The sequence below is a fragment of the Podarcis tiliguerta genome (genome assembly GCF_965153285.1).
Source record: "Podarcis tiliguerta genome assembly, chromosome: 16".
Lineage (NCBI taxonomy): Eukaryota > Metazoa > Chordata > Lepidosauria > Squamata > Lacertidae > Podarcis > Podarcis tiliguerta.
The window spans coordinates 2,757,131-2,779,125 of record NC_139549.1 but is presented as its reverse complement, the minus strand read 5'-3'; the positions used below and the strand labels follow the sequence as shown (position 1 = coordinate 2,779,125).

At 48.3% G+C, this 21,995-nt stretch overlaps 1 protein-coding gene across 4 annotated transcripts in view; it reads right to left on the bottom strand.

Annotated features, from left to right (window-relative positions):
• Window positions 1–333: 333 nt before the first annotated feature.
• Window positions 334–21,995, bottom strand: part of RORC (RAR related orphan receptor C) — a 94,491-nt gene continuing 72,829 nt past the window's right edge. For all 4 annotated transcript variants that reach the window (XM_083416645.1, XM_083416643.1, XM_083416644.1 and 1 more), the window contains 9 exons: window positions 17,864–17,949; window positions 15,260–15,401; window positions 13,339–13,854; window positions 11,127–11,248; window positions 8,275–8,407; window positions 5,030–5,137; window positions 3,789–3,899; window positions 2,614–2,723; window positions 334–2,205 (listed from right to left, as the gene is read on the bottom strand). In XM_083416645.1, coding sequence (XP_083272771.1) covers window positions 2,041–2,205; window positions 2,614–2,723; window positions 3,789–3,899; window positions 5,030–5,137; window positions 8,275–8,407; window positions 11,127–11,248; window positions 13,339–13,854; window positions 15,260–15,401; window positions 17,864–17,949 — 1,493 coding nt within the window. In that variant the 3' untranslated portion in view covers window positions 334–2,040. The remainder of the gene's footprint in view (window positions 2,206–2,613; window positions 2,724–3,788; window positions 3,900–5,029; window positions 5,138–8,274; window positions 8,408–11,126; window positions 11,249–13,338; window positions 13,855–15,259; window positions 15,402–17,863; window positions 17,950–21,995) is intronic.

The window sequence follows — 21,995 nt, the reverse complement described above, 5'->3', positions numbered from 1 at the left end:
TCATGTTTAATACTGTATTTTATGCTGTTTTTTGTTGCATCAATTAAGTGTTTTAAATTTGTTGTTAGCCTCCCTGAGCCCGGTTTTTTGAACTGAGAAGGGCGGGATATAAATAAAAATAATTTATTATTATTATTGTATGGAAATACACCCTTTTCAGAAATAAGCCTTAGCATCCCTGTGATGTTTGTCACCAGCAGAACTTTTTAAAAATAAAATTCAGAGAGGTTTTGGGACACCCCCCCCAAGAGTCCAACAACATTTGGAGGGCCGTAGATCAGATGAAGGGAACGCATCAAACAAGGGAACATGAGGCCAAAAAAGGGAGGCTGGTGCTTTCATTTTGCTTTTATTTTTGCTTTCTGACCTCTCACATAATTCATAGGCGGATTTAATCCGCCGATCCAAACCCATACAACAAACTGACTAAGCGTACTTTAACTGAGAGACAGTCCTAACAAAAGATACAAGGAAAAGGTAGGTTTGCATCACCCAGTGGTAACAGTCTCCCCCTTCTCAACCCCGTTCCGGAAGAAGAGACAAGGAATTTTCCACACGCCCACCCCCACCCCCCATTTCTGTGCAAATTACAATTCCCAGAATTTGTTCCGTGCAAATTACAATTCCCAGAATTTGTTGAGGCAAATGTTAAACTGGTACAAGACTGATAAAAGTTTTTAAGTGCAGATGTGGTTTGGGGTGAAGGAAAGCTGTGAGGGCTGGCTAAGCAAGACTGGAAGTTGCTGGCGGGGGTGGGGGGTGGGGGTGGAAGCTACAGAAAAATGTGACTTGGTTAATTCAAGTCAAGTTTTGCAGCTATTCCCCTCCTTCCTGGGCTATCCAGTCCCGATCCAGCCTCAGTTTCCATTTATGTTGCTATCCTACAAACACGACGACCCCTTCTGTGCTTAAGCCACACGGGAGGTTTCTCCCCAGCCAGCCTGACCTCCTCACTTCCCTCACAGAAACCGCACAACCTGTCAACATCCTTCCGTCAACCGTTTTGTGCCCAATCTTGTTTTAAGCACAGAAGGAGCGTGGCAGAAGGCGGCATGGGCTCCGCGAGACATTTGACGTGAGGTAACCCCAGGCAACTACTCCGGTTCATCGGGAAACCGCTTGGGCAAAAGTTACCCCAAAGCATTTGGGTTTGGTGCATATGTGCCAATATTTCCACCCCTCCCGTTTTAAAAGAAAGCGAAAGCAGCAGGATATGAGGTTTGCGGGGGGTTGTTGGTTTTTGGAAGTTGCTGGTGAGTTAGAATCTAAACCGAGAGGTCAGTCTGTGTGTGAGAGAGACACACACACACACACAGTGAGAGAAAAAGACAAGAGACTCTTTCGTTATCAAATACAGAAGCGGACAGACACTGAAAAATAGAGATCTATCTTATAGAACCACATTTGTCCACAATATATATATATTATATTATTTCTTAAAAACTTGGTTTCAAGAAAAAACACAAACAGAACAGCTTGGTTGAGTCTTGTGCCATTAGGCAGCAAAAATGAGGTATTTCTTGGCTACCTAAGTTGGCCATTTTGGCCACGGCGTTACAACGTGGGCAGCTAATTGGACTTTGCCCCTCCAGGGAGACTTCGTCACGGCGAGAGCTTCCTCACGCTAGGAGTGCTGCTTGTCCACAAGACCCTCCCCTTACTTAATACTTTTAAGCTTCCACAGCGGTAGGCTTCCGAATGCTTTCCAAAGCGGTTCGCACACACGTTGCCTAGTCCCTCAGCCCCGCGGTGTCCTGCGAGGGGTTAGTGTGGGCTCGCTCCGTGCTTATCCAGGGACGAAGAGATGCGGTCAAGGTTGCGTACCAAAGCTGATGTCAGAAGTGGGGATCTTTCGAACACAAAACCCAGGCATTCCACTCCAGCTGCTCCGCTCCGCTTTGGGCAGGCAAACATGGCAGCGGGATTGTTTTGGTCTTGGTTATCATCTCCTGCCCCTTCCCGCTCTGGTGCCGGTTGCAGAGGAGAAGCTGGAGAAAGGCAGAGAGAGAGAGGGTCCTCGCCCTGCTGGGAGCGGGGGGATTATTCCCCTGCTGTTCCCTGTAGAGGGTCGCAGTCTGCGCTGAAGAGCTCTTTGTACAGGGGCGGGAAGACGGCGTGGACAATGATGGGGTACATCTGGCGGAAGGAACGCAGCTTCTCCACATGCTGGCAGCAGAGGCTTCGAAGCTTCCCTTTGGGGGGCAACTGTCGGAAGCGAGAAGAGAGAGAGATTACATATATCTTCCTATATACATAACAATGTAAGGCTGTCGTCATGCTGCAGTCTGCGCAGCTGGCAAAAGGTGGCCACATCAACTCCAGCATGACGACAGAATGGCAGGCAGGCAGGCAAGCGGACAAGGAGGGAGAGGTTGATATATCTTCCTATAGACATAAAAACGTAAGGTTGCCGTCATGCTGCAGTCTGTGCAGCTGCCAATAGGTGGCAGCATCAACTCCAGCGTGATAATAGAATAGCCGGCAAGCAGGCAGGCAAGCAGTACAGGTAGCCGGTGATTTAGGTGAGGTGTTTAATGGAGGGAGGGGAGGTGCTTAAGACAGGGGGAGGGTCTCTCTCACTTGCACCCAGCAAAGTCCCCAGCAGATACGCACCTTGGCCAGGATGCCTTCCCGGTGGTTTTTCCGCAACATGTGCCTGAAGGCCAACTCCAGATTGTTCTGCAGACGCTCCACCTTGCTCTTCTCTTGCAACCAGGGACGATCTGCAAGGAAGGACAAAAACTTGGAAAGAGTCCGTTGCGGCTGTTGGGAAAGTTGGCCGGCTTACAATTCGCCTGGGGTGAGCAGTGAACCGTCTGCAAGCGACACCTGACCTCTTTTGAACATGCAGATCAACCAGCTCTTCAAAGTAAACATCAACATTTGTGGTGAGGAACTTCAGTCCTGGAGGTTGGATGAGGCCCTTCAGGGCTCTTTACCCGGCCCTCAGGACTCTCCCAGACCACCCCCACCACTGGATTTTCTCAGTGCCCCTCTCCATTGTAGATAAGTATAATCACTGGGTTGAGATCAAACCACTTGGTCTGACCTCTCTGGTGTATTTAAGGGGGGGGGGCAAGTTTCTTCGCTCTGCTGGAAGCCTAGGATCCCCACTCTTCTGTGGGGGGTTTCTCGGGGGTGCGCCGAGCCCTGGAGACACCCTCAAGCCCTACTTTGCTGGGACCGTCACTGCGGTTCCCTCACTGTGAGAGGCCAAGTTACAGGGAACCAGGCAGATGGCCTTCTCAGTAGTGGCGCCTGCCCTGTGGAACACCCTCCCATCAGATGTCAAAGCGATAAACAACTACCTGACATTCAGAAGACATCTGAAGGCAGCCCTGTTCAGGGAAGTTTTTAATATGTGACATTTTAGTGTATTTTTCATCTTTGTTGGAAGCCGCCCAGAGTGGGCGGGGTACAAATAATAAATTATTATTATTATTATTATTATTATTATTATTATTATTATTATCTTTTAAACGGACGACACGTAGCTCGCCGCCATTAGCCTCCCGCAGCAGACCGGAAGTGACCTCTCTGGTATATTTAAGGCAGCTACGTAGAGCAGTCTAGGAAGGATTGTAAGTAAACTACAACCCCCAGAATTCTCTGGGGGCAAAGTAGGGGAAGAAAGTGCAAGTGTAGCAAAAAGATGATAGCACAGACTTCTCCACCGGGGCATGATGGGAGCTGAAGTCAGGTGGCCCCTCCCAGCCACAAGGACCCTGCCCTCTGCCACCTCCAGCGACTTCCTCAAACAGGCGCAAGATGAATCGGTAGCCTCTTACTTGAGTTAATAAGCACCAGCGCCGTGAAGAGGGCCATTTCGTTCTCGGAGAAGTGCAGAGCGCAGAGACTGTGAGCGAAGTCGAAGATGGAGTTGATCAACTCGTTGCATCCTGGAGGTAGAGGAAGGGGAAACATGGGTCAGTGACAACAGCAAAAAGGTAATCAACCTATTTATTAGTGAGTTCCTATCTCTATTTCTAGGGATGCGGGTGGCACTGTGGGTTAAACCACAGAGCCTAGGACTTGCCGATCAGAAGGTTGGCGGTTCGAATCCCTGCAACGGAGTGAGCTCCCGTTGCTCGGTCCCTGCTCCTGCCAACCTAGCAGTTCAAAAGCACGTCAAAGTGCAAGTAGATAAATAGGTACCACTCTGGCGGGAAGGTAAACGGCGTTTCCGTGTGCTGCTCTGGTTCGCCAGAAGCGGCTTAGTCATGCTGGCCACATGACCCGGAAGCTGTATGCCGGCTCCCTCGGCCAGTAAAGCGAGATGAGCGCTGCAACCCCAGAGTCAGCCACGACTGGACCTAAAGGTCAGGGGTACTTTTACCTTTACTTTATCTCTATTTATTTGGGTTCCAAAGCTTTAATAAAGCAGAACTTTCTTCAAAACAGACTTACAACAATAGCGATACATTCAAATAGTTGCCCCAAATCATGTGCTTGTCCGAGCACAGGCACATCTTCATAGAAATGTAAAATTACTCCAAACAGAACTGAAACCAAAGTTCTTTCTCTCCATGCAGCCTGCATCTCCACAGAGAGAAGGATCAGGGCAAGGTGGCTTGAGAACAAAGACAACTCCCGCAAAATGGAGATTTGCAGCTGAATACCCTCCCATGTAATCTAAGTTAAACACCACATGAGAGAGCAGCAGAGATACATTCTCAGTTAATTATCGGCCTGTTTGGTGCTCAGAAAGCTTCACTTAGCTTTAATGGACATTTCCTTTTCTAAAATTATTTTTTTGGGAGGGGGCGTTCATATCTCACCTTTTCCTGCCTGGAGCTCAAGGTGGCAAATATGTGGGTCAGCCCACTCCCTCATTAAATCCCCGCAACAAACCTGCAAGGTAGGCCAAGCTGAGAGCTCAAAGCCTCCTCTACCCTGGCAGCCCTCGCCTCCAAAGACTTATCTCCCTCTCCCCAACTTCTTTTCGATGGCCCAACTATCGGACTTGGGAGCCATTGTGGGCTCGTTCTTTTTTTAGTCCATCGTCCTGAGATGATGGTCGCCGTCATACCGAGGGATTTGAAGAGCTCTGGGCCGGCGTATTTCCCTTCAAAGAAGACCGTCCGGTTCTCGGAATTGAAGGCACGACACATCCTCACCAGAACTACTTCCATGGCACCTGGCGGGGCGGAAGCAAAACGAAAATGAAGACTTAAAAGGCAAGGATGAAGCAAAAATAGGAAGGTGCAGACTTTTCTCTCAAAACCTGCCTCACCTTTGGAAGGAGGTGGGAATGTGGGGGGCAGCCAAGCTGGGCACCCCTTTTCAGGGTGGGTGGGGAGATAGTGGGGACTCCAACACCTCATTCTCAGGACTAGACTGGGAAGAGACCCCCCCCCAAAGCAAGTATCATCTAAGGGTGGCCCTAGCGGACACCCAGTTTTTCATTCCTCCAAACTCGTTCACCAGTTTGAGATTTTAAAAAATATATTCACTGAATCAGCTTCCCTAAGCTGTAAAAAAGCTATTGCAGATTGTGATTCTTCCCGTAGTCTTTCTAAATCTGTAATTTGATCATTTTCAATCTCTAATGCCCCCTTTTTTTGCAAACCTCCAACTTCTGTTTTAACCTCTCGGAGGTCTTTGAGCAAAATTCCAAAGTCTTTTTTAAATTCCTGGAGACAGTGCTCTGACCTCAATTGCAAGACTCTGCAAACCTTGCTTATTATCTTTCATAAATTCCAAAATTTGCTCTTGGAAAGTCTGATCTTTGGAGGCTTTTCTAGTCTGTAGTTTAAGATTTAAAAAAATATCTTCACCGAATCAGGTCAGCATATTAATGTTTGCCTTTCTCATGGCCCAACATAATATGTTTTCAAGCAATTTAATACTACAATACACTGCACTGTATTATTTTTGCAAATATACCCATTTTTAATCCAAACTTCCCCCCCGATACACTGGGTTTGCACCCACCGCTTGTCGTCTTCAGAGGGGGCTCGTTGAACGTGGTTCCAATCATTTCGGTGGGTCTACTCTCGAGTAAAACTGTGCTGTAGACCACCAATTTGCAGGGCATGCAGATGTGTGTTGTTTAACTACGCTGCAAAATTCAGAGAGCTGTGAATTTCCGAGAGCGGCTGTAAAAGTGCTATTTTCTTGGGAGTTGGGTAGGAATGAATGGAATATTTCTCCCACCCTGGGTCCCAGCAGTTAAAAAGGCAGATAAGAGAAGCCTGGAGAAGAGGAGGTTAAGGGGTGATATGATAGCCATGTTCAAATATATAAAAGGATGTCACATAGAGGAGGGAGAAAGGTTGTTTTCTGCTGCTCCAGAGAAGCGGACACGGAGCAACGGATCCAAACTACAAGAAAGAAGATTCCACCTAAACATTGGGAAGAACTTCCTGACAGTAAGAGCTGTTTGACAGTGGAATTTGCTGCCAAGGAGTGTGGTGGAGTCTCCTTCTTTGGAGGTCTTTAAGCAGAGGCTTGACAACCATATGTCAGGAATGCTCTGATGGTGTTTCCTGCTTGGCAGGGGGTTGGACTCGATGGCCCTGGTGGTCTCTTCCAACTCTATGATTCTATGATTCTATAAAGAGAGTTGGGAAAGTGGAGACTTGGAAGAAGCACAAATGCCACCTCCTTAGCCCTCAGACGTGAGCTGGGATGTCTCAGTCAGTACAGCAGGAGACTCTTAATCTTAGGGTTGCGGATTCAAATCCCAGGTTGGGAAAAAGATTCCTGCATTGCTCGGGGTTGGACTAGATGACCCTCGTGGTCCCTTCCTAATCTACAATTCTAGGATTCTATGACCATTGCCATAGCAGGAACTCAAAACTCATCTCAGACTTGGGCCTAAATCCTCAGCTCTCTCCCCAAACGAAAACAAATTTTCCCTGCCTCTCGCTGCTTCCTTCTCGTTTCCCAAAGGTCTGTCTCCGGGTTTTAGCCAGAAGGCAGAAATATAACCAAAAAGGAGCCAGTCTAGATTCTCTTGGGAGGGAAAAGCTTCTGGGAAATGATTTACAATGAGATGAAAAAAAAGTTGAAATATACATTTATTAAGAAACCAGAAGCATTTTTACTTGGCATTGTAGGAGATGATATATATAGAGAGGATTGGAAGTTGTTCTTATATGCAAAGCCTGCAGCGAGAATACTATTGGCACAAAATAGGAAGAAAGAAGAATTGGAGGATGAAAATGACGGACTATGCAGAATTAGATAAACTAACAGGAAGGATTCAAAACCTGCGGGACCAGAGATTCTCATAAGACTGGAGTAAATTTACGGACTATTTGAAAAGTAATTGTGATGAACAGATTATGCTAGTAGGTTTGCAAGAAGTTTTGTAAGGTGAATTATTAGAAATATTGCAAAAAAAAAAAAAAAGACAACGAGGAGAATTATTAGTTAAAGATATTTAAAGGTAATATGAAATTAAGAAATGCATAGTAAGTACGTAAAATCATCAGAGGTGTTGACAGAAGTCCAAAAAATATTGTATAAGATGAGAAGTTCTGTTGTATGAATGTTAATTAATATTTTAAAAATGAAAAAAAATGTATTAAAAAATAAAGATTCTCTTGGAAGGGGATTCCACAATCTGGGAGCAGCCACAGAAAAGGCTCTCTCTCCTGTGTCAGCCTGTGATATTGATGGGAACGAGAGATGAGGATTTTAAGTTCCTGGGCAGGTATGTATCAGGAGGTGCGACCTTGCAGATAGCCTGGGCCAAAGCCACATCCACTCTCCTCTTTCTTTCTCAGCTGATTTTGCTCCATAAAATGTCCGGCAACTACAGAAGCCTAACTGCGACCCGCCCAAAGGAGGGCAACCAAAATGGTCAAAGGCCTGGAAACAATGCCTTATGAGGAACAGCTAAGGGAGCTGGGCATGTTTAGCCTGGAGAAGAGGAGGTTAAGGGGTGATATGATAGCCATGTTCAAATATATAAAAGGATGTCACATAGAGGAGGGAGAAAGGTTGTTTTCTGCTGCTCCAGAGAAGCGGACACGGAGCAATGGATCCAAACTACAAGAAAGAAGATTCCACCTAAACATTAGGAAGAACTTCCTGACAGTAAGAGCTGTTCGACTGTGGAATTTGCTGCCAAGGAGTGTGGTGGAGTCTCCTTCTTTGGAGGTCTTTAAGCAGAGGCTTGACAACCATATGTCAGGAGTGGTCTAATGGTGGTTCCTGCTTGGCAGGGGGTTGGACTCCATGGCCCTTGTGGTCTCTTCCAACTCTTCCAATGATTCTATGATTCTATTCTATGATTCTATGATTCAAAGAAGCTCCGTTCCTCACCCGCTTTGAGGAGCACGATCTGGTCGTTTTGGCACAGGTCCATGAAGCTGTCCATGCGCTTGGCGAACTCCACCACGTACTGGATGGCCTCGGTGATGCGGCAGGCGCAGCGCTCCCACATCTCTTCCATGGACTGGAAGGAGAGAGAGAGAGAGAGAGAGATTGGGATGGGAGGGAAAACCCACTATAGGGACAGGAACGAGCCAGCAGTAAATCACAGTGAGCAAGCAAAAGAGAGGGATTCATCGCAAGGCTCTCTGAGGCTGGCGCTGAGAGGTGACTTTGCCCGCCTCCCTGGCCCATCTGCCAGGCTGAGTCACTGGTTCAGTCATCCAAGGCATACACAGAGCAAAGGATCACTCCTTACTCAACGGGAGCGGCTGAAATCAAAGGGAGCTTTCTCGCTCGCCCCAAACCGCCCCATTCCGCACCGGCTTAGGCATTCCACCAAATTAAGCTTACGCACAGTGGCGTTGGCAGCGAGGGAGAGGATTCGCGCCAAGTCTGGGGTGTTACCATTAGTATATAAATAATAGCCCTTAAGGGCTTGGGACTAGTTCACCTGTGAGATCGCCTCGTCCCCCAATTTGCCCACTCGGCTGGTTCAATTTGCAGAACTGGCACAGTCACAGAAGCCTTGATTTAATTCTGCAAACCGCCCTGAGACCCCCCCAAGTATGTTGTTGTTGTTGTTTAGTCGTTCAGTCGTGTCCGACTCTTCGTGACCCCATGGACCAGAGCACGCCAGGCACTCCTGTCTTCCACTGCCACCCGCAGTTTGGCCAGATTCATGTTTGTAGCTTCGAGAACACTGTCTAACCATCTCGTCCTCTGTCGTCCCCTTCTCCTTGTGCCCTCCATCTTTCCCAACATCAGGGTCTTTTCCAGTGAGTCTTCTCTTCTCATGAGGTGGCCAAAGTATTGGAGCCTCAATTTCACGATCTGTCCTTCCAATGAGCACTCAGGGCTGATTTCCTTAAGAATGGATGCGTTTGATCTTCTTGCAGTCCATGGGACTCTCAAGAGTCTCCTCCAGCACCATAATTCAAAAGCGTCAATTCTTCGGCGATCGGCCTTCTTTATGGTCCAGCTCTCACTATCATACATCACTAAATTCAATAGAGCCACTTCCGAGCTGGGGAGGAGATGGGGTTGCGGGCCCACCCCCTCCCCAAGCATGCGGGGGCTGGCTCACAGCCCCGCGAGAGTAGGGGAATCCTCGGGCACCTCACCGCCCCAGCCAGCCAATCAACAGGCCGGGGAGGCATGGCCTAACACATTTAAGGCTGGCGCGCCCGTGGACTGCCCTCTTTTCCCCGTTCCAGCTGCTGCGGCTTCCCATCCCACCCTCCCTTACGTTTAGCCAGCGTTGACCTTGCTATGGACTCCGGTTGGTCGCCGCAAGGGGCCTGGTAGGAATTTTTCCACGTGGCAAATTTCCAGCCTACCTCGTAGCAAACGGCACAACTTTCCCGGTATTGGTGGTTAGGCATTGGCAGGGGTAATTGTTATGCAAATGAAGGGGGAAAGGAAGCGCCATCACCTTCCCCCAAGGCGAAGGGTAGTCCGGTAGAGGACTCCGGGGGGCGTTGCCCTGTCCGAAGCCTATGGAGGTGTGGGCCTAAGGCACGCCCCCGAGCGGTGACACCTGGGGGATCCTAGTTGGTGTTCTTCAGCAGGACTCTCCCAGCTGGTGGTTAACCCTTCCCAGTCTCCATGCCGGGTAGTCGATAGGAACCAATGCCTAAGGCCAATACCTCTCAATTCCTGTAATCAATAAAGTTGTGGCCTTTTACGGCCATTAACCTTAAATAATGTCTCCTGTGTCTTCATTTCATAAGGGGGGAGGGGACTCGCCACGCAACAGGCTTGCCGGCTGAGTTTATGTTGGCAGAGACCACACCCTGCTAGGACTCAATGAGATTTCCGTAAGCTTATTAATCTGTTGATAAATTGTTAATCATAACTGGTCTTAACTGCAGTTTGTGAATTCCATCTCTTCTCAGCTGCAATTGCGATCTCAGGTGTCCATTTTTTTCTGCGCAATGCTGGATCATTTGTTTATCTATTTCCTCGTGTTCTACCTAAGAGCGCTGAATTGAGTTTTGGCCAGTAGTGGAGATGATTAGAGGTAGGTGGTCCCTTTCAGTCCTAATATCGATGTTGAATTTTTTAATTGATTCGAAAGCCTCGAAGAGCGTGCAACCCCAAAGTCATCCGTGACTGGACCGAATGGTCAGGGGTACCTTTACCATTAACGGAAACTGTGGAATTTACGCCATGTGCTCTCGATCTGTGTTTGCACTGGATATGGTGGGATATAAGCTGAAACAAGAATGATACTCTTGGATTCCAGATGCAAAGTGATCCCCAGTGCTAGCTGCTCGAAAACTGAGCGCTCAGTAGTAGTAGTAGTAGAAGAAGAAGAAGAAGAAGAAGAAGAAGAGTTTGGATTTGATATCCCGCTTTATCACTACCCGAAGGAGTCTCAAAGCGGCTAACAATCTCCTTTCCCTTCCTCCCCCACAACAAACACTCTGTGAGGTGAGTGAGGCTGAGAGACCTCAAAGAAGTGTGACTGGCCCAAGGTCACCCAGCAGCTGCATGTGGAGGAGCGGGGAAGCGAACCCAGTTCACCAGATTACGAGTCTACCGCTCTTAACCACTACACCACACTTGTGACACCAATTGAGTGGAAACCAGAGTTACTAGGTCGCCCCTCGGTCGTCCCCTTCCACCGTAATAAAGATTGATTGATAAATTCAATAAATAATAAGAAGAAGGCAGCTTACAGACAATACCCCACACGGTAAAGAGGCGGAGCCTTTCGGCACTGAGCAGAGCCCCCTCACCTTTTTCTGGTAGCTCCCCACTTCCTCCCGGGTAAAGGTCTCCCATCTCAGCAGCTGGAGGTCCTCTAGGCGCAGCTGGCACGTCTCTCGGTAGGACTTGATGACGTTCTGTGTGAGGTGCTCTGGGGAACGGCGGGGAAGAGGTGAACAGGTCAGGGTTCGCGCGGACTCACCTAGCCACTCCCCCTCCTCCTCTGGCTCCTCCCCCTGCCCCACTGGAAAAGAGGGGAAGTGGCGGGTGTCTCTGTGTGTGCTTCCGACCCAAATCACAGCCTGCGCATTCCCTGTTCTTCCATCCACCCACCAATTCTCTCCGTTTCCCGTTTTCTTCCATGCTCCGCGGTTCGGTTTTTGGAACGGTTGGAAGATTCGGGGCAGATAAAAGAGGGCGACTTATTTGCGCTGTGAACTCTCTCTCTCTCTCTCTCTCTCTCTCTCTCTCTCTCTCGCAGTGAATGGGCACCAGAACTTTGGATGGCTCTCCAAAGAAGACTGGGCACGCTGAGAAATGTTGGAGGGTATGTAGATAGAAGGATTTGAACAGAAACGTCATGGAAGTCAGGGTGGAAGTAAGTCAAAACGCTAAGGGAATTTTGCAAGGAAACGGAATTTAATTTGTTAAATTGTACAGTGGTCCAATTTAACAAATTTAAGTGGTACAGTGGTACAGTGGGACGCAGGTGGCGCTGTGGGTTAAAGCCTCAGCACCTAGGGCTTGCCGATCGAAAGGTCGGTGGTTCGAATCCCCGTGGTGGGGTGCGCTCCCGTTGTTCGGTCCCAGCGTCTGCCAACCTAGCAGTTCGAAAGCACTCTCAGGTGCAAGTAGATAAATAGGGACCGCTTACTAGCAGGAAGGTAAACGGCGTTTCCGTGTGCGGCTCTGGCTCGCCAGAGCAGCGATGTCACGCTGGCCACGTGACCCGGAAGTGTCTGCAGACAGCGCTGGCTCCCGGCCTCTTTGAGTGAGATGGGCGCACAACCCTAGAGTCTGTCAAGACTGGCAGGGGTACCTTTACCTTTACCTTTTACCTCTGGTTGCGAACGGGATCCGTTCCAGAGCCCCGTTCGCAAACTGAGAGGACGCAACCTGAAAAGACGTAACCTGAACCGAACGTAGCAAGAAGTATGACTGTATGGAAAGAAAGATGTATGAGCTTTGGAGTATATGAAGAACCTCTCCTTCCTGCTACAGAGAGACCCCAGGAGCCTATTCTCAGTGGCCAACTCGCCTCCTTTCCCTATGACTGGCACCGATCAGCCCCAAAGGGTGAGAGGAAGCTCCCCTCGCTTGCTGGCCAGGGGGCTCCATGTGTCAGGAGTGCGCGCAGGAGCCAGGCCCTGTGACCAGTAGGGCTTCGCAGGACTGGGGCCTTCCTGAGTTTGGCCTGGAGAGGCAAGGCACGGCCGCACAGGTGAGGCCGCTTGGTAACTGGTGGCAAGAGCTGGGAAGGGATATAAGGTCAGCATTTTCCCTTCGGCTCTTTGCCACAGTAACACGTTCCCTGCCTTGCTGTGTTTGGCTTCTTGCTTCCTGATCCTTGAACCTAGGCTTCTTGACTCCTTGCTCCTCAACCCTCAGACCCTTGACTTTGTGACTCCTTGCTTCTTGACCCTCAAACCCCTGTCTTCTTGACTCCTTGCTTCTTGATCCTCGGACCCCTGACTTCGTGACTCCTTGCTTCCTGACCCTCGGACCCTTGACTTCGTGACTCCCTGCTTCTTGACCCTTGGATCCCTGTCTTCTTGACTCCTTGCTTCTTGATCCTCAGACCCCTGACTTCGTGACTCCTTGCTTCCTGACCCTTGGACCCCTGAATTCTTGACTCCCTGCTTCTTGACCCTTGGATCCCTGTCTTCTTGACTCCTTGCTTCTTGATCCTCGGACCCCTGACTTTGTGACCCCTTGCTTCCTGACCCTCAGACCCTTGGCTTCTTGACTCCCGGCTCTCTGACCCTCGGACTCCTGGCTTCTGGATCCCTGTCCCTGCTCCCACCCCGCCATCTTGCCCTCGGTCCTGACGTCCCCTGCCAGGACTTCGATCGCCCGTGAACCGGACCGTGACACCATGGCGTTGGAGAAAGGGACCTTGTTGCCGAACCAGCAACAAGCCTTTGACCTGCCTGGCCACCACAACGCCATACTGCTTCACCCCTCGGTGCCGTGGCTCAAAATTGCCGAGCTAGAAAAGCCCACCCTCTTCCTTCCACTCACCAATCTCCGTCAGGGACGAGTTTGGGGACTCCAAGAGGCTGGTGAAGCTGGGGGCGGTGTAGAAGTCGAGGCTCTCCCCCTCGCTGCATACCGGCCGCTTCGCCCCGTGGGCGTCCGGGTGCGAGAGCTCCGGTGATGCCTGCGTCCCCAGGGCGTAATAGACGCTGCCCCGGCTCTCCATCTTGATGCGCTCAGGGCTGTACTCCTTGGTGAAGGGCGCACGGAGGTCCTCTCCCAGAATGCTCTGGGCCTTGGCAAGTCCGTTGGAGTAAGCCAAGGCGGCCGTCTCGTCCGGGCACTGGCTGAGGCGCGCCTGGCCGTTCAGGAGGGCGGTGGTGGAGCAGGCCGAGGCCTCCAGGAGGTCCGGCGGGGGAGCCAACTTCAGCTGCCCGTTGGCGACACCCAGGGAGTAAGGCGAAGCCTCTCCGTCCTGCTGCTGCTGCTGCTGCAGCTGCTTCTGGACTTCAGCGTGGAGGCTGTCCCGCTGCTTCTTGGACATCCGGCCAAATTTGACGGCTGGGGAGGAAAAATGAGATTTGTTATTCGTCGGTCGGATGTGCCTACCTGAACCAGGTAGAGGGCCTTCTCGGTGGTGGCTCCCATCTTGCGGAACGCCCTCCCATCAGATGTCAAGGGGATAAACAACTACAGTGGACGCTTGGGTTGCAAACGTGATCCTTGCGGGATGCACGTTCGCAACCTGCAGCGTTCGCAACCCGCAACAGTGTGTCTGTACACTTGCGGGTTACGATTCGGTGCTTCTGCGCATGCATGACCCCAAAACCCGGAAGTAACCCGTTCCGGTACTTCCAGGTTTTGGCGGGTCCGTTCCGTAACCTGAAAAAACATAACCTGAAGCATCTGTAACCCGAGGTATGACTGTATCTGACTTTCAGAACATGTTAGAACACCTGTTTAGGGAAGTTTTTAATGTTTGATGTTTTATCGTGTTTTTAATATTCTGTTGGGAGCTGCCCAGAGTGGCTGGAGAAACCCAGACAGATGGGTGGGGTATAAATATTTTTTATTATTACAGTGGTACCTTGGGGTACATATGCTTCAGGTTACAGAAATAGTACCTCAGGTTAAGAATTTTGCTTCAGGATGAGAACAGAAATCGTGCTCTGGTGGTGTGGCGGCAGAAGGAGCCATTAGCTAAAGTGGGGCTTCAGGTTAAGAACAGTTTCAGGTTAAGAACGGATCTCTGGAACGAATTAAGTACTTAACTCAAGGTACCACTGTATTATTATTATTATTGATATGATATTATTGATATGATTAAGGCCACATTCACACCAGTCAGTAAGACTTTATTTATTTATTATTATTTTTTTTACAGAAATACTCATTCTTGCTGGTACAATCTTAAGTTTTTACAACCAGATGAAGGTTTCATTTTTGGAATAATAAATTTCCAGAGTAGTTTTTACAGTTATATCAAAAACCACTGATTTTGTTTTACTATTAGAAATACATTGGCAGATAATCATGAAATAATTGTGTGGTTTAATAGTTAACTGTTTATGTTTGGACAGCTTTTCTGCTGTACTTTATTGGGAGGAGAAAAATAATCATTTCCTTAATAAAAATTTAAGCAATTTATTTAACTAAAGCAGTAACATTATAGCATATGTATCCACGTTTGTTAACTGATGCGGTTAAACGGTTTGTTTGTTTTTAAACACCTTAGACTGAGTTTTAGCACACATGAAAAACTTAAAACTTAAAAGAAATCCTTAAAACTTAAAAGAAATCCTTAAAACTTAAAAGAAATCCTTATTTCCTGATGAATAGCCTTTGGAAATAGAAAACTATCCTTAGAAAGATTTTTCCTCCAAAAGCATTTTATTTTAAAAATCTAATTTAAATTTTTTAAAAAATCATTGATTTTTATCCACCCTGCCACCACCCCGTCTCTTACCGTCCCGAGACATGCCGAGGCTGAGACATTTCTGCAAGCGGCAGTGCTGGCACCGGTTTCGGCTGGTGCGGTCGATTTGGCAGTTCTGCTGTCGGGTGCAAGAGTAGGTTACATTCCCTTGCTGGCTCCGCCGGAAGAAACCCTGAGAGCAGAAGGCCGAAAAAGAGAGAGAGAGAGAGAGAGAGAGAGAGAGAGAGAGTTGGACTGTTAAGTTGTGGATGAACATATCAGACGACACAGCGATTCTTCAAACAGCTCTTGTTTATTCACAGGCCAGAACAGAACTGAACTGAAGGGCTCAGCCAGCCTGTTTATATAGAGCTCCAGTACAACGCAACTGTAATAACTTTCTGTAACTATCCAATCACTGAACGCCACTTTCAATCCCTTATTTGCATATGTGGACCTGAGTGAAAACTATCTACAGTATCCCCCTGCTGGCCCAGGGTGAGAACTTCAGTACATAACATGGACCCCCTCAGAATACGGGCATCATCCGCACTACTCATTTAAAGCACTATCACCCCACATTAAACCATTGCGGCATCCTCCAAAGCAGCCTTTCTCAACCTGTGGGTCCCCAGATGTTGTTGGACTACAACTCCCATCACCCCTACCTAGCAAGGCCAGAGCTCAGGGATGATGGGAGTTATAGTCCAACAACATCTGGGGACCCACAGGTTGAGAGCCGCTGATCCAAAGAATCTCGGAAACTGCACTTTGTTACGGATCAGGGCCAGATTTAGGTTTGATGAGGCCCTGAGCTACTGAAGGTAATGAGGCCCTTTATAGGTCCAGCTGTCCTTAAAAAGGTAAAGGTAAAGGGACCCCTGACCATTAGGTCCAGTCGTGGCCGACTCTGGGGTTGTGGCGCTCATTTCACTTTACTGGCCGAGGGAGGCGGCGTACAGCTTCCGGGTCATGTGGCCAGCATGATTAAGCCGCTTCTAGCGAACCAGAGCAGCGCATGGAAACGCCGTTTACCTTCCCGCTGGAGCGGTACCTATTTATCTACTTGCACTTTGACGTGCTTTCGAACTGCTAGGTTGGCAGGAGCAGGGACCGAGCAACGGGAGCTCACCCCGTCGCGGGGATTTGAACCGCTGACCTTCTGACTGGCAAGTCCTAGGCTCTGTGGTTTAACCCACAGCGCCACCCACGTCCCTTCAGCTGTCCTTAGGCAATATCAAATTGTCACTGGTTTTTTGTTGTTGAATATATGCTATATGCTAATTTATGTACCTAATAAGTATCTCAAGCCATTTTTACATGTGGCCCTTCAACCAGTCCATGCAGAATATAGGCACCCGATATATAGAAAGGAGCAAACCAGGGATATTTTAGGGAGCAGGCTAGCAGGTGGGGCCCATGACTTACATCCTAGGAGCCTACACAACACAAAACACTGTTGCTGTATGTAGGTTTTATTTTATTTGTTCTTTATCTTATATTTTGGAAATGTACATCCAGTTGCTTTTTCCCTTTACATTTTATTGGGGTGCCCAAGAGAGTGAAGCCCTAAACTATAGCTTATTTAATTTGTAAGTAAATCTGGCACTGTTAAAAATGCTGAGGGATGTTTCCTTCTTGGAGCGACAATCCCCAGAGTTCCCCTGGGAAGAGGGATCGATTGTTAAACCACCCTGGGGAAATTGCTGCTCTCTGAAAGAGGAACTCCTAACAACACTAACAAATAGAATTAAGAATATTGTATTGAACGTAACATTCCATAATACATAACACTATCCCCCCCCCCTTTATAGCAGTCATGGTTTTCTTTCATAACCTACAATCAAAAACAACACCCACAATTAAATCCACATTTCAGTTTTCATAATTTGCCCCAAACTCCTATTTTCCCTTAAGAAGACCAAAAAATGTTTTATACGGAGCTGGAACGGGACTACAAGACTCCTAGTTTATTTATAAAATCAAATGTTTTGGGGCCACAACTCCCACTGAATTGTTGTAGTTCGGCCTTTGCAGGATGACACCTTAGCTGATTTGGGTTTCTATGGCACCGATGAGCTCCATGGAACCCATAGCCATAGCTGTCAACTTACAGATTTGAAAATAAGGGACCAGCAGCCTCGAAAATAAAAGACCAGCAGCCAAAATAAGGGATTTTCCGGGCACAGGTATGTTCGACTTCTTAGCCCTTCCGAGCCAAAGGCAGAAAGCCCAGCCAGCAGCCGAACGAAGCCTCAAGCGATGGTTCCCACAGCGCAGCAACCCAGCAAAGGGGATGCAGCAAGGGAAACCACCATCACCTCTCCACTGGGAAGCGCTGAGCAAAGGCGAGTCCCCAGGCAAGGCGGCCGATTTGATCGGCACGAGGCATGCAAGCTCCACCCCCCAGCCGTTCTCAGACTCCTTATTGGGTGAGCAACGCAGCCAAGCAACACAGCTGGAGCCTCCCTCCTCCCTGACCGGCAGGGAGGGAGGGAGAGGAGCTGCTTCCTTTGAAACCCGTGAAATTTAAGGGACATCATCAATAAGGGACAGCAGCGGGACACAGCACTGGGATAAGGGAGTTTCCTGCCAAATAAGGGACAGTTGACAGCTATGCCCATAGCAGGATTGTGGCTGCCTTTTCTGACTCACTTTGCACCCTTCACAAGTGATGACACCGTAGTGGATCCCGGAGGACTTGTCTCCACAGATCTTGCAGGGGATCACCTCGATCTGGGCTGTAGTAAGGGAGGAGGGAGAAACAAAGAAGGCAAAATCTGGTTAAAATAAAGAGGGCATTTCCATTTTAGGCTTGGGTTCATTAGGATTGTTTCTGTAATTGCAACTGATTTGTTAATCGCTTTCCAAACCAGCGCCTCAAGCCCAATCACATGTGGTGGGAATGTAAGAAAGCGAAAAACCTTTGGGAAATGATATATAATAAGATGAAAAAGATGTTGAAATATACATTTACTAAGAAACCAGAAGCATTTTTACTTGGTATTGTTGGGGAGGATATTAACAGACAGGATTGTAAGTTGTTTTTATACGCAACAATGGCAGCAAGAATATTATTGCCACAAAAATGGAAACAAGAAGACTTACCAATGAAAGAAGAATGGCAAATGAAATTAATGGACTATGAAGAATTAGATAAATTAACAGGAAGGATTCAAAACCTGCGCGATCAGAGATTCTTAGAGGACTGGAGTAAATATTTGAATTACCGTATTTTTTGCTCTATAAGACTCACTTTTTCCCTCCTAAAAAGTAAGGAGAAATGTGTGCGCGTCTTATGGAGCGAATGCAGGCTGCACAGCTATCCCAGAGGCCAGAACAGCAAGAGGCATTGCTGCTTTCACCTCTTGCTGTTCTGGCTTCTGAGATTTAGAATATTTTTTTTCTTGTTTTCCTCCTCCAAAACTAGGTGCGTCTTGTGGTCTGGTGCATCATATAGAGTGAAAAATACGGTATTTGAAAAGCAATTGTAATAAACAGATTACGCTAGTAGGATTGCAATAAGTTATGTAAGGAGGATTATGGGAAATATTGCAAGGAAGACTTTGAAAAGAATGATTAAAACGTAAAGGTAAAGGTACCCCTGCCCGTACGGGCCAGTCTTGACAGACTCTAGGGTTGTGCGCCCATCTCACTCAAGAGGCCGAGGGCCAGCGCTGTCCGCAGACACTTCCGGGTCACGTGGCCAGCATGACAAAGCTGCATCTGGCGAGCCAGAGCCGCACACAGAAACGTTGTTTACCTTCCCGCTAGTAAGCGGTCCCTATTTATCTACTTGCACCCGAGAGTGCTTTCGAACTGCTAGGTTGGCAGGCGCTGGGACCGAACAACGGGAGCGCACCCCGCCACGGGGATTCGAACCGCCGACCTTTCGATCGGCAAGCCCTAGGCGCTGAGGCTTTTACCCACAGCGCCACCTGCGTCCCGAAAAGAATGATTAGTTAATGATAATTAAAAGTAATAGAGAAATCAAGAAATGCAGAGCAAGTGATAAAGAACAGAAAATCTTAAGAGGTTGTTGATGGAAGTCTAAAATATTGTATAACATAAGAAGTTATGTTAAATGACTGTTGGAAATGATATGTTAAAAAATTAACAAATATACGTATATAAAATAAAAAGAAAGATGCTACCCGGCTTTTGCTACTGCCAGGAAATAAGGCAAAAAAGTTAGAGAGGAAATGGACGTCTCTGGAGCCCAACATCCCAGTGAGTGACATTATGGCACTTGTCAGGAAAGAGTTATTCTTCTGTTGTTCTCCAGGCTGTTTAGGAAAGATAGGTGCATTTTGTCCCCTTTTGGCAAAATAACACCAGATGCAATACAGATCTTGGTCCACTAGGGGGCACGCTTGCACTACATTCTTCATCGCTGACTTTCAGAACACCACCCAGCAAGAGAGCCTCTGAGCATATGAGAAGTGTCCGTCCCTTTCTGCTTTCAAAATCCTTACCAGCTCACATGTTTCCGGTAGGGGTTTGAGGTGGTAAGGGAAAGGGCTTCCTGCTCATACTTTCTAGGAACCAAACGAAACCTCCCCACCTTTCACAGGGACCTGAGTTCGAATCCTGCCTGAACCAGTCACCACGGAGAAGTCATTACCTCTCAGTTTTGCAGGAAAGTGGGCCTAGGTCCCCAGAGCTGCTGTTAGGACCAATGAAATAGCTCATTGCTCTTGCAAACTGAAAAGGATGGCGTGAAGACAGATTTTTAGCAGAGCCCTTAGTCTTGGGCTGCCTGCCTGCCTTACGTAAGTTACACAATGCCGCTGCCTGGATATTTCCCAAAAAATCCCCTACACAGGTTTGGGGCAGAGCTAAAAGGATCTGTGTTGTGTGTGAGAATATAAAAGGAATACACCCAATATCTCCAAATCTCACCCCCTGGGAACCAAAATGTTGGTTCCTCTCTTGTTGCTTTCAACCCTTCCCCAAGTCTCTCAACCGCAGAACCTTCTTTTTCAAAGCCACCGCGCAGCCCCGGGAACACGAGCCGCGAGCTGCAAATCGTCGTCGACAACAGTGCCCCAAGGCACGTGCAGAGACCATTTCCCTGCCGACCCCCCTGAATAACCGCAGCTCAGCTGTGTCGAGCGATGGCAGTGGGAGCAACGCGGCAGCTGCTTCGAGACAGAACGACCCCCTCGCTTCTCGCACCAGAAATGTTTAACCACCCTGGGGTGGCACCAGGGAGACCCCACCGTGCGAAGGCAGAGATGTCGGCGCAGCAAACCACATGAAAGGGGGGGGCTGCATCATACCTCTGCAGGTGGCTGTGGGAAGGGGAGACGAAAGACCCTCGAGATGTGAAACAGAAGCACAAGAAAATCTATTTTCCCACCCTTTGTCACGGCATTTTATACGATGTTAAGAAGAGCTTGGCTGCTGGATCGGACCCCGAGGACCCGTCTGGTCCAGCATCCTGCACTCTTTCACACGACCCCTTGCCCATGTGCAGAGAGGCGGCTTGCACCCGTGTCCAGAGTAATGTGAGCACAAGCCTTGCCTCTCAGCTCAAGCGTGTGGGTAGAAATTAGATGTGGAGTGGGTGTGTTTTGCTGCAGGGCTAAGTCTTACGAGCTGCACCTCATCTCAATCCTACTCAAACAGATCCACTGAAATTAATAATAATAATAATAATAATAATAATAATAATAATTTATTTATACTCTACCCATCTGGCTGGGTTTCCCCAGCCACTCTGGGCGGCTACCAACAGAACACTAAAATACAATAACCTATTAAACATTAAAAGCTTCCCTAAACAGGGCTGCCTTTAGATGTCTTCTAAAAGTTTGGTAGTTATTTTTCTCTTTGACATCTGGTGGGAGGGCAGCAGGTGCCACCACCGAGAAGGCCCTCTGCCTGGTTCCCTGTAGCTTTGCTTCTCGCAGCAAGGGAACCACCAGAAGGCCCTCGGAGCTGGACCTCAGTATCCAGGTAGAACGATGGAGGTGGAGACACTCCTTCAGGTATACTGGACCGAGGCCGTTTAGGGCTTTACAGGTTAGCACCAACACTTTGAATTGTGTTCAGAAACGTACTGGGAGCCAATGTAGGTCTTTCAGGAGTGGTGTTATGTGGTCTCGGCGGCCGCTCCCAGTCACCAGTCTAGCTGCTCCATTATGGATTAGTTGCAGTTTGTGGGTCACCTTCAACGGTAGCCCCACGTAGAGCACATTGCAGTAGTCCAAGCGAGAGATAACCAGAGCATGCACCACATGGCACACGCTCATTAATTTCAACGGGTCTACGCTGAGTAGGGAATTATACTGCTGGCTACAAACCTAAGTCGTTTGCGCCTGACTCAAGTTGCCATCCTGTGGAAGTCTAGTTTAAAAAATAATAATGAAGTCAATCTGGAAAAGTTTACATCTGTCCATTCCTGCCTTACTCCATCTTTCAGCGCTGTCGCAAGGAGACCCTCAGGGCACTCTCTCTGCTTTGTGAGAGTCCCTGGGTCTTTACAGGCAGGGAAAACGACACTGTTTTTTTTGCATTGCATCACCTGCAGCTACCTAAGTGTAATGTCATATTAATAATAGAAAGGGGAGGAAAATTAAACCACGGAGGCCAGTGGTTTCTTCCCTGAACCACAAGAAGCCGCGTGAGTCAGCCCCTAAATTAGTCAGCCCGTCCACCTTGAAGATTCTGCCAGTAAAGAACAACTCTCACTTTTATACAGAGATTGATGCCAGTAAATCCATCCTCCTGACGTGAGGTCAACAGAGCTCTGGGTGCACACGATTGGGTCGATTGCAAAATG